A 12,068-nucleotide genomic window follows, 5' to 3' on the forward strand; every position below is an offset into this window, starting at 1 on the left:
ATATATTTATATCTGTGCCGGCAAGTAAACTCATGTTCACATACACAGTCACATCCCAGGACACAGCATGAGGCTTCTGGTGGCCATGTTCATGTTCTGCAGTGCAGGTGAGTACCTGGGGCCTGCTCACAAGAGATGAGGTTCATGGCTATACTACGATAAGCGATTTGTATCATTTACTTCTTGATCCCTTGTGATTTTAAGGACCTTATTGTCTGTGATGGGACTTGAGTTTTACACCAGTTTGGAAATCTACAGGACAGACTGGTGTCCTGACCACCAACTAAGGTCCATAGTTGACACCAATAGCGACACCAATTACTCGGGCCTTAAGAGGCACAGACGTTACCATGACCTCAAGCAGATAACTCTGGGTCTGGAAAAGAAGTCCTCGGTTTCTGGGTCATCTCGTTATGTTGAGTTGTAGAAAATTCTAGATTATACAAGGTTTTTAATAGTTCTGTGGAATCAGGTGACAATGAATATAGTGGCCTCTATGGTTCTCGTAGCTGATCTCCTGGACTTCCCTAGAGCCGATAAAGGGGGGATTTATCACAAAAACTGTTCTAAGTGCACCTGACAACCAATCAGAGCACAGCTGTCATTTTCCCACAACGGCTTATAAAATGAAAGCTGAGCTTTGATTGGTTGCCATGAGCAACAGGTTTGCTCTCTGACATTTGGTAAATGTTCCCTAAGAGACTGAGTAGAATTTTTTGTCAAAAGTGAATGTTCTCTTGTTGACTTTCGAGCCTCTTGAAGTTGAGTATCGCCAGGATGTAATTTAGGTTCTCTGCTAATCTCTGCTTTGTCTATAATTCCCGTTTATGACTCTGTGAGGTTTATAGACAATCACAATGATAGACGCGTAATCTCTCTAATGTCGCACTCTGACACGTGCTATTCCCATAAATACTGTGTCTGACAAAACTTTATAGATGTATAACAAATCCTGTCACATTATATCTCTAGTCTATTGACCGATTACGTTTTACAACTTTTATTCATGTGTAGACAGTCAATAAATGTCTCAAGTATCTCATGAATCATTCCAGAGTAACTGGAAGACAAAATATAACTACTATAATACTACCCCCTATGTACAGCACTATAACTACTATAATACTGCCCCCTATGTACAGGGATATAACTACTATAATACTGCCCCCTATGTACAAGAATATAACTACTATAATACTACCCCCTATGTACAGGAATATAACTACTATAATACTGCCCCCTATGTACAGGAATATAACTACTATAATACTGCCCCCTATGTACAGGAATATAACTACTATAATACTGCTCCCTATGTACAAGAATATAACTACTATAATACTGCCCCCTATGTACAAGAATATAACTACTATAATACTGCCCCCTATGTACAAGAATATAACTGCTATAATACTGCTCCCTATGTACAAGAATATAACTACTATAATACTGCCTCCTATGTACAAGAATATAACTACTATAATACTGCCCCCTATGTACAAGAATATAACTACTATAATACTGCCCCCTATGTACAGGAATATAACTGCTATAATACTGCCCCCTATGTACAGGAATATAACTACTATAATACTGCCCCCCTATGTACAAGAATATAACTACTATAATACTGCCCCCCTATGTACAAGAATATAACTACTATAATACTGCCCTCTATGTACAAGAATATAACTACTATAATACTGCCCCCTATGTACAGGAATATAACTACTATAATACTGCCCCCTATGTACAGGAATATAACTACTATAATACTGCCCCCTATGTACAGGAATATAACTACTATAATACTGCCCCCTATGTACAAGAATATAACTACTATAATACTGCCCCCTATGTACAGGAATATAACTACTATAATACTGCCCCCTATGTACAGCAATATAACTACTATAATACTGCCCCCTATGTACAAGAATATAACTACTACAATACTGCCCCCTGTGTACAAGAATATAACTACTACAATACTGCCCCCTGTGTACAAGAATATAACTACTACAATACTGCCCCCTGTGTACAAGAATATAACTACTATAATACTGCCCCCTATGTACAAGAATATAACTACTATAATACTGCCCCCCTATGTACAGGAATATAACTACTATAATACTGCCCCCTATGTACAAGACTATAACTACTATAATATTGCCCCCTATGTACAAGAATATAACTACTATAATACTGCCCCCTATGTACAAGAATATAACTACTATATTACTGCCCCCTATGTACAGGAATATAACTACTATAATACTGCCCCCTATGTACAGGAATATAACTACTATATTACTGCCCTCTATGTACAGGAATATAACTACTATAATACTGCCCCCTATGTACAAGAATATAACTACTATAATACTGCCCCCTATGTACAAGAATATAACTACTATATTACTGCCCCCTATGTACAAGAATATAACTACTATAATACTGCCCCCTATGTACAGGAATATAATTACTATAATACTGCCCCCTATGTACAAGAATATAACTACTATAATACTGCCCCCCTATGTACAGGAATATAACTACTATAATACTGCCCCCTATGTACAGGAATATAACTACTATAATACTGCCCCCTATGTACAGGAATATAACTAATATAATACTGCCCCCTATGTACAGGGATATGACTACTATAATACTGCCCCCTATGTACAAGACTATAACTACTATAATACTGTCACCTATGTACAAGAATATAACTACTATAATACTGTCACCTATGTACAGGAATATAACTAATATAATACTGCCCCCTATGTACAGGGATATGACTACTATAATACTGCCCCCTATGTACAAGACTATAACTACTATAATACTGTCACCTATGTACAAGAATATAACTACTATAATACTGCCCCCTATGTACAGGAATATAACTACTATAATACTGCCCCCTATGTACAGGAATATAACTACTATAATACTGCCCCCTATGTACAGGAATATAACTACTATAATACTGCCCCCTATGTACAGGAATATAACTACTATAATACTGCCCCCTATGTACAGGAATATAACTACTATAATACTGCCCCCTATGTCACAATGAGTGACGCGGGATGTGATACTCTGCAGTGTGACTCTTCAGCTTTTGTTCTACGACCCTCTACATCAGTGGTCTCCAACCACCGAGTCGTGGCCCATGGTCAAAAGACTTCTCTACTTAGCTTTCTGGCAGTGCGGGCAGAGGCACGGCTATGCTCTATGCCCATGCGTACCCGCTATGATGTAATCAGCCAGCAACACGGCGTCATAGCGGGTGCACAATGGCAGAGAGCGTAGACTTGTCTCTGCCCGCACTGCAGGGAATCGGAGATGAGAAGAATCTGGGGCCGCAATGTGAAGAGGAGCACTGCTAAAGACATTTCAAAAATGAAGGGGGATCTGTTTTGGAATTTTCATTAATGGTGGGGGCTCTGCTGTGTTCATTTTATTAATGAGGGGAGGGCTCTTATATGGAGATTTCATTAATGGGTGGGCGCTGCTGCTGGGCATTTCATTAGTGAGGGGAGGCTGCATTTCTAACCCTGGGCTTATACTAAAGGCTACGTTTTCCCAGTTTTTTTGTGGTAATATTGGGTACCTTGGTTTAAACTCAGGTCGGCTTATATAAGAGCGTAGATGCATATTTTTTTTTACTCGGAAAGGCCAGAGAAAAGGGGACATTATAGATGTGTGGGGGCTATAGAAAAAGGGGTATTATAGTGTCCCCTTTTCTGTAGCCCCTTCTTAGTAAGACCTTAAAAGGGGGCTACAGAAAAAGGGGGCATGTTAGACTGCAGGAAATGGCACATTATATGGGAAGTGATTAGATATGAAGTATTTGTGGGCACCATGGCAAGAGGGCTACCCAATTTTTTAGGTGCAGCCGGTCCCTGGATATAAAGAGGTTGGGGAACGCTGCTCTTCATGTTATTTTTAGTTATATTGAGCCGTTTCCTGGTCTCCTCATACTGTCACTTCCGCCTTCCAGAAGCCTCTGAGGCGGCGGCCATATTGGTATAAAATACACGCCTGGTGTGCCCTCTTACTGTTTTGGCACCATCCCCAGTGTGAGGCTTGTACAGACAGATATTAGCATCTCGGATCAGGACCGCACTGGATCATACACCGTACATGTAGGTGTGACATCGTGTGCCCGGCCGCCTCCAGGCGTCAGGGTGTTGTCTTTTACAGAAAATAATTATCACAAATCAAATCCTTGAGTCACGACTGCACAAACCATCTTGATTGACTCTGCAAGTGACAGCGGGGTATCGGCAGAGAGGTCATGGTGCGGGCGTCTAACGAGTCAGCGGAGAGGTCACGACGCTGGGTGGAGCTAGTCATTGGCGAGGTCACAGCACCGGTAAAAACATGGAAGAGGTCACGGCGCTGGCGTCTAGCGAGTCATGGAAGAGGTCACGGCGCTGGCGTCTAGCGAGTCATGGAAGAGGTCACGGCGCTGGCGTCTAGCGAGTCATGGAAGAGGTCACGGCGCTGGCGTCTAGCGAGTCATGGAAGAGGTCACGGCGCTGGCGTCTAGCGAGTCATGGAAGAGGTCACGGCGCTGGCGTCTAGCGAGTCATGGAAGAGGTCACGGCGCTGGCGTCTAGCGAGTCATGGAAGAGGTCACGGCGCTGGCGTCTAGCGAGTCATGGAAGAGGTCACGGCTTTGGGTTTAGCTAATCATTGGGAAGGTCACGGCGCTGAGTTTGGTGAGTCATTGGAGATGTCACTCTGCAGGTGTTTGGTATAATAAATTACGCATTTGTCTTATGATTTATACCAAGTTGAAAAGATTTTAGTTCGGCCCTTATCCCAAAAATGCAGACCGTCCATTTACCTCTTCTTCAGAGCCCCAGTTACACAGAAAGCCAAGCTGCTCTCACCAGAACTGGAGGATTTGGTACCAGCTGTATCATCAGACATGAAGTCTATGAGGTTATGGCTGCCAACATGTCCACTAGATCCCTCGCCGATTCGTGTGTCCATGGCCAGCGATGAGGAAACGGATAAAACCGAGTGGGAAAATGTAGAGCCCTGCGTCAGGCAGCTGATGCCAAGGCAAGAACAAGCATGTACTAATGGGCACAGAGCCGCAGGATGAGAATATTTATCTGTAAAACACCCTGAATGGCCCGCACGTTACCTCCAGACCTCGGCCTAGTGCCGGACATGGTTCAGATGTTGTGAAGGACGTGTGTAGGAGAGGGATCAGATAACAGGTTGGTCTATTAGTGGTGACCTTCTTACTGTAGATTCCGGAGATTCCTGATCTTATCTGAGGATGTGTTGGACCTGATTACTATTATTAATGGTGGGAATAAGAAATCTGTCATGATTCGGAGTGTTTGGAACTCTCGAAACGCGTAGGCTGAAATATTCCCCGCCTTTCGGAATGGCGCTACTACGATTCTGCATTTAATCTGTAAATTTGCAAAACCACGAAAATAAAGGTGGAAACGAAGGACAAAAACAGAGGCAATGATCTGTATTATTTACTATTATTAATGGAGGGAATCCGAAATATTCAGATGTTTGACCTTGTTCTTTGTCTCCTCAGTTCTCCAGACTGCATCGGGCACGGCAGCAGGTAAGGCAGAACGAGCCAGATCTCTAGAAGATCTATGTCCCGCAGTATGAGGGCGACCACAAAGCTCCTCGCCCATCAGTCCTTAAAAACTGGGCCGCATCATAGGTAGCGTGAAGCTCCTGGGCCCACCTTGCCTGAGCTGCTACCAGTGGTAGAGGGGCCCAGGCCCAATTATGAAATCTTCACCCCCTAAAGTTATGACCCTGAGTTGTATCTTCTGTTTGAGGCGTGGGGGTTCCTGATCATAGGTTATGAGTGTGATCTGACCCCCCTAACACAAAAGATCAGCACCAGAATATAAGCCATCCCATCATTACTCTTGTCCCAGGGAACCATATTAAAGGGAAACTGTCACCACATTTTTTAAAAATACTGATTTTGACAGGTTCCAATAAAGCCATATGAACTGACACCCTTTATTTAGCTTAATTGGTTTCCCTCCCATCCCCATAAAATCAACTTTATCTTACCTGGCATACAGCCAGATCCAGCAGCAAGTCAGAGCGTATCCAGCGACTCTTCCCTTTGCCTCCTTAACATTAAGCATTGCATGTCATGTGACCAGGATGATGTCATCGAAGGTCCTTTACCCACTTATGTTTACAAAATATATCCCATGTATGTATCTGATCACATAAAATCACAGCAGCCTCCATGGATGATGGGGAGAAGTAGAAGTCCATGGAGGCTGCCAGTGTCCTGGCACTCGCTTTCTTAGACCGTATATTTTTCAAATGTGAGTGGGTAAAGGAACTTGTTTGACATCACCCTGGTCCTATGACATAGTGTTTTATGGTGAGAAGGTGAGAAGGAGGTATAACGCATGGGGAGGAGTAGAAGTGAGAGGATGAAGGGGGCACAGGACACACCCCCTCTGACTCGCTGCATAATCTGGCTGAATGCCGGGTAAGATAACAAAGTTTATTTTATGGGGATGTGGGGGAAACAATTCTTAGGTAAAAGAAGGGCCGCATTCAGTGAACAGGGCGCTATGGGAACCGTGTAGTAGCTGTATTTGTGAAAAATGTGGTGACCGGTTCCCTTTAAGGTAAAATAAATTTCTGAATACAAGTTACAACCACTGCTATAACCAAGAAATGTCACTGCCCTTTCCCCGCTCCTTGTGACCGCTCATCCACAGTACAATTTACTGTATACATGATAGGAATTAATGGTGTAAGTATCAGTGATGACCAGTGGTGTCCTGCACGGCCATGTTGTCTCAGGAGTCTCTGTTTGTATTGCAGTGTGTGGGCGGCAGGGGTTGCGCTCCAGGATTTTTGGTGGAAGCGATGCCGCCCCAGGGGAATGGCCATGGCACACCACTATGAGCTACATGGCGATGCCAAATTGTGGGGGAACTCTGATCTCCGAGAAGTGGCTCATCACGGCTGCTCACTGCTTTGACAAGTAAGTGCAATAGGGAGGAGTAGAGATGGGGCGTCAAAAGTATCTAAATGGGGGGCTTGGAGTTAATTCTGGAGATCCTATAAGGACCCTATAAGTTTTGCCTGTTGACCTCTTCATCCAGTTGTAAAGGTCATTGTCTCATTGACTTATTCATTTTAAGTACATCCTCTGAAAAAAAGAGGGACCCCTCACTATGGAAAGTCCACATTGGTTTCACCAAAATGGGATACACTCCAGAAGAAAGCTCAGCGGTCACTATAATACCATCTAAGATCATCGTACATGAGAACTACACCAGCTACGTCCAAGGAAATGACATCGCTCTGGTGGAACTCTCCCAACCCGTATCTTTTACAAGGTTCATCTCTCCCGTTTGCCTCCCGGAGAAAACTCATCGCTTCCACTTCCGTAGCACCTGCTATGCCACCGGCCTGGAAGATGTCCCAGAAAGTGGTGAGTAAACTTCTGTGCAACCTGTCGGGACCTTTCCTTCATCATTGCCACATGTTTGGGTTTTCCTTCTCGCAGTACCACTGGATAGTAAGAGGTCACTGAAGAAAGTTGCCCAGATGTTGATTGGCTGGAGAACATGTAACTGTATCTACAATACTCATATGAGACCAGAAGTGTCTAACCCGGCCAAGCCAGGCATGTTGTGTATATTGGACACTTATGGAGAGAAAGGTCCTTGTCTGGTAAGTTCAGATGATCTCCGTTCTTCATGATACAATGGGAAGGACCTCCCTTATTCATCCCTCTCACGTTGTTTTGTCTTAGGGTGACTCTGGGGGTCCTGTGGTCTGCAATGAAGATGGAGCCTGGTTCCTTGCTGGAGCCATCAGTTTTTCTCAAGGTTGTCACCTGAAGGATAATCCAACCATTGTCACTTCTGTATCCTTCTATCAAGACTGGATCCAGCAGGTGACCAACTCTTCTGTGACCTTCTCCCCTCAGTCCATTAATGTCACCGATGATGTGGACAATGACACCTGCAGCGACCTCCTCAGTAATCTGACCTCAGGTAACCGCTAGGACTGGACTGACCTCATGGCTCCTCAAGATCTAGACCCTCAGCAAGGTACATAATGACAAGGAAAACTCTAATGTCATTCATTATACATCAGAGCAGCCTCCTTATTAAAGGGGTGCTATATTATTATATGAGGGTAGTCCGGGCGTTATATTATTATATGAGGGTAGTCCGGGTGTTGTATTATTATATGAGGGTAGTCCGGTGTATCAGGATACGTGGATGAGTAGATGTCACCAAGGGCATATAGCAGGGATCGGGGTCGTGTCCCTTTTTTGAGACTATTGTAGAAAGCAGCCAGATGATATTTTTTTAAAACTGTATCATGTCAGTTCGTAGAATATTCTGGAATATTTTAGGAAGCAAATTTGGTGGTGACTAATTTTCTGTCTGTAGAAGCTACAACTCATTGTTGTCCCTACTGGAAAATGTCCTCCTGTTCACCGTTACTTAGTTTCTGCTTCTGTGTAAATATCTCCCATTGTCTTTAAGGTTGTGGTTTTTTGGACATTGACACTTCTGGCTCAGTCAGTCCTGGGCCGTGGCCGTGGCAGGTGGACCTGTGGAAAGACGATCGGAGGGCCTGTGGAGGGGCTCTCATCTCGGCCAACTGGGTCATTACAGCAGCACAATGTTTCATCGGGTGAGGAAATTCGAGAGATGGACATATGGGGAGGAGGAGGTGTAATAAGCGAAGAATCAGAAGGAGAATAACTGGAGGGGGATTTATGGAAAGGTTTGGGATCAAGGAAAGCAAAGTGGAAAATTTCAGATCTAGTGGCACAAATCAGTTATATGAAGCATTAGGCCAGGTGGACAATCATGCTGCAGAGTCATCAAGTCCATGTCTTGGTCTCATGTCTCCCTTTCAGCCCGGACTCCTCAGATTCTCCTTCAGACTGGTCGGTGACTACAGCCTCGGGGACACAAGCAATGAGGCAATTTGCTGTGCAGAAGATCAGTATCCATGGATCTTTCATAACTCCAGAACAAGGGAACAACGTGGCCCTCGTCCGGCTCTTGACCCCAGCACCATTAGGACCATACACTGAACCAATCTGCCTTCCCCAATCTTCCCATAAAATTCCCTATAACTCCTCCTGTTGGTTTAGTGGCAACAACGACGATCCATCAGGTGAGGTCCTCCTGTTCCGGCTTATAATAGGGATCTTGACCTGAGACTCTTAATATCCAAGTTCCGATCAACTTTTTCATTGTTTTTCTTCAGATTCCCAGATGAAGCCTTCCCGAGGAGTGAAGATGGATTTGGTTGGCCCAAATGAATGTAACTGCATCTACAGTCATCCAAATTCCCAACACAGCAATGTGTCCATTCTGCCGGGTATGATATGTGCCACCAGGCCGGAGGCCATGGGTGACCTGTGTCTGGTGAGTGTAGAGGAAAGAAGGTCCCAGAGAGATCAATCTCTTTCATTTGTTGGATGGGTGAATTTTATATTTTCTTTGTCCCCTACGTTCTTGTCAGAGAGACTTTGGGGGTCCACTGGCCTGTAAGGAGAACAGGACCTGGTTTCTGATTGGAGTACAGAGCTTTGGAGGAGGTTGTGATACTTTATTACCAGAAGTGTTCACTGACCTCGCACAGTATGAGAAGTGGATATCCCGAGAGACGCGAGACGCCGCCTTCCGCTCACAGCTCGACACACAACCCACAGCGCTGGACACTGATAGGTGCTCTTTCACAAGCCCAAGAGGTAAGGACATGGACAGTCAACGGATTACATCACAGGCTCACCAATTTTCTTCAACAAGTGGCTATGTCATTACTTTGTAGCATGCGGACGGTCGGTCACTTCTCCTGGTCCTGGCGCTGATGACGTAACAGATAAGACGTGGCCGTGGCAGGTCAGTTTGCAGCTGTACGGATCCCACGTCTGCTCTGGTGTCCTGATTGCAGAGACCTGGTTCCTCATTGCCGCTCACTGCATCCCCAGGTATTATAAGGCCGGTGGTGATGGGCGTTCAGATGTGGTGCCGCCTTAGCACTCACGATTGACTTTTCTCTGCAGGTATACCACAATCAGTGATTACACGGTATCGCTGTCCAGACAACTCCAGAACAGGCCCAACCCTCGAGAGGTGACTCGTAAGATCAAGAGAGTGGTGGTAAACCCAGGATACACCAGCAAGAATGGGAAAGATGACCTGGCACTGGTGGAGATGTTCTATGGGATCACATTCAGTGACTACATTCTGCCCATTTGCCTCCCACGTGACCCGGCTCTAAGTCCTCCCACTAGGTGCTGGGTCAGCGGCTGGGGACAGCTGTACCCCTCAGGTAGAACATTGACTTTTACTCCTTGGTACACGTCAGGATTGTAACTTTCCATGTGCACTGAGGACGTGTACTCACACTGCTGTGCTCTGCTCTACATTAACAGCTAGGAGACTAAATACCACAGCTGTTACTCAGAGCGATTGGGAGGGGCTATGGAGCAGTTGTGTGAGATACATGAATTACTGATTCATGTCCCTCTCTTCTACAGACAGCAGCTCCTCCTCCTCGCCACATCTCAGAGACCTGGAAGTCTCTCTGCTGGATGCCAAGAATTGTGGAGCTCAAGGAAACTCGACAGAAAACAGAGGACAGCTGTGCGCAGGCGCTAAACAAGACAACACCTTCTCCTGTCTGGTATGTACAGAAAAACTTAGAGATGATGGGAATGGGAAGGCATAAAAAAATAAAACTCAAGGCCAATCGCCCATCAAATTCATTGCCTACAGATGGATTCCAGCGCTCCCCTCGTGTGCCAACCCAAGCCCGGTGGTCCCTGGTTCTTATATGGTATGACCAGTCAAAGCTCTCCACCCAAAATGAATTCATGTCCCGGAAACTTTACCCCAGTGGCACCCAGTCTGTCCTGGATCTTAGAAGTGGTTCCCATCAAGGACCTCCGCTACTTGGACAGTAACAAGACAGAACGTAATGACTCTGACCACACGACCCAGGTCAATGTGACCACCGAGACCGATGGTTCCTGCCCGGGAGCCCACACCCAGGAGGGAGTCACATGTGCCGAACACTCAACAATTCAACCTCCGCAAGATGGAAGCCAACAAACCAACACTACTGGTATCTCCCGAGCAGAGACCTTGTGGTGGAACAGGTCTACACATGGTCTCCTCCTGCTTTTGGTCCTTGGTCTCTGCTGCTGATGACAACATTCAGAGACTGAGACATGACCCTGGTCCCGGGCCTCCCCGAGACCATAAGCGGCTTATACCCACCACTTGTACAGGTCCTCATGCAGGTAGTGGCTGGCACCCAGGGAGTGAGATGATGACGGCTTAGTTTGGTTCCATTCAACCTGTTTGGCAGTCAAAGTTGGGGGCGGGGGGATGGGACGTTTCTGAAACTACAAATCCCAGCAGTCCTGATGGCGTGTCAGTATTTTATTTTGAACAATCTATGAATATTTGTAATAAAAAATTCTGTAACAAAAATTATTTTCTTGTCCGTTGATTCAGTGGAAGCAGATGTCTCCTTCCCCGATCACATCCAGGTACAGCCGGTCATATAACACAGGAGAGACACAGGAACCGGAGGACCATGGGGTCACCTCAGAGAGCTGACTGTTTGGGCACATGTACTTACCCGGCCGCTGGAGATCACAGAAAGTGCATTGTCCACGTATAATGATCGTGCCCCAATATCCTGCATGTGTCGCTTCACCACTCAGGTCCCCGGAGTTCACCTTCTTCTTCCTGGTGCATGTAAGTGCATTGTCCGTGTATAATGCGCTGTGCGGGGAGTCACTAAGATCGTGCCACCGATATCCTGCATGTCTCACTTCCCTGCTCAGGTCCCCGGAGTTCACCTTCTTCTTCCTGGTGCATGTAAGTGCATTGTCCATGTATAATGCGCTGTGCGGGGAGTCACTAAGATCCTGCGCCCGATATCCTGCATGTGTCGCTTCCCCGCTCAGGTCCCTGGAGTTCACCTTCTTCTTCCTGGTGCATTAAGTGCATTGTCCGTGTATAATGCGC

At 45.5% G+C, this 12,068-nt stretch overlaps 1 protein-coding gene across 1 annotated transcript; it reads left to right on the top strand.

Moving 5' to 3' along the window:
* Positions 1 to 11,457, top strand: LOC140076309 (serine protease 53-like). The gene is made up of 14 exons (XM_072122886.1): positions 1 to 107; positions 5,591 to 5,620; positions 6,868 to 7,030; positions 7,191 to 7,483; positions 7,559 to 7,725; positions 7,808 to 8,051; positions 8,553 to 8,703; positions 8,933 to 9,195; positions 9,289 to 9,449; positions 9,547 to 9,775; positions 9,856 to 10,015; positions 10,091 to 10,359; positions 10,568 to 10,713; positions 10,806 to 11,457. Exons 1-14 carry the CDS (start codon positions 68 to 70, stop codon positions 11,235 to 11,237), a joined length of 2,748 nt encoding a protein of 915 aa, XP_071978987.1. The 5' UTR covers positions 1 to 67; the 3' UTR covers positions 11,238 to 11,457.
* Positions 11,458 to 12,068: the final 611 nt, after the last annotated feature.

The sequence above is a fragment of the Engystomops pustulosus genome, chromosome 8, assembly GCF_040894005.1.
Source record: "Engystomops pustulosus chromosome 8, aEngPut4.maternal, whole genome shotgun sequence".
Lineage (NCBI taxonomy): Eukaryota > Metazoa > Chordata > Amphibia > Anura > Leptodactylidae > Engystomops > Engystomops pustulosus.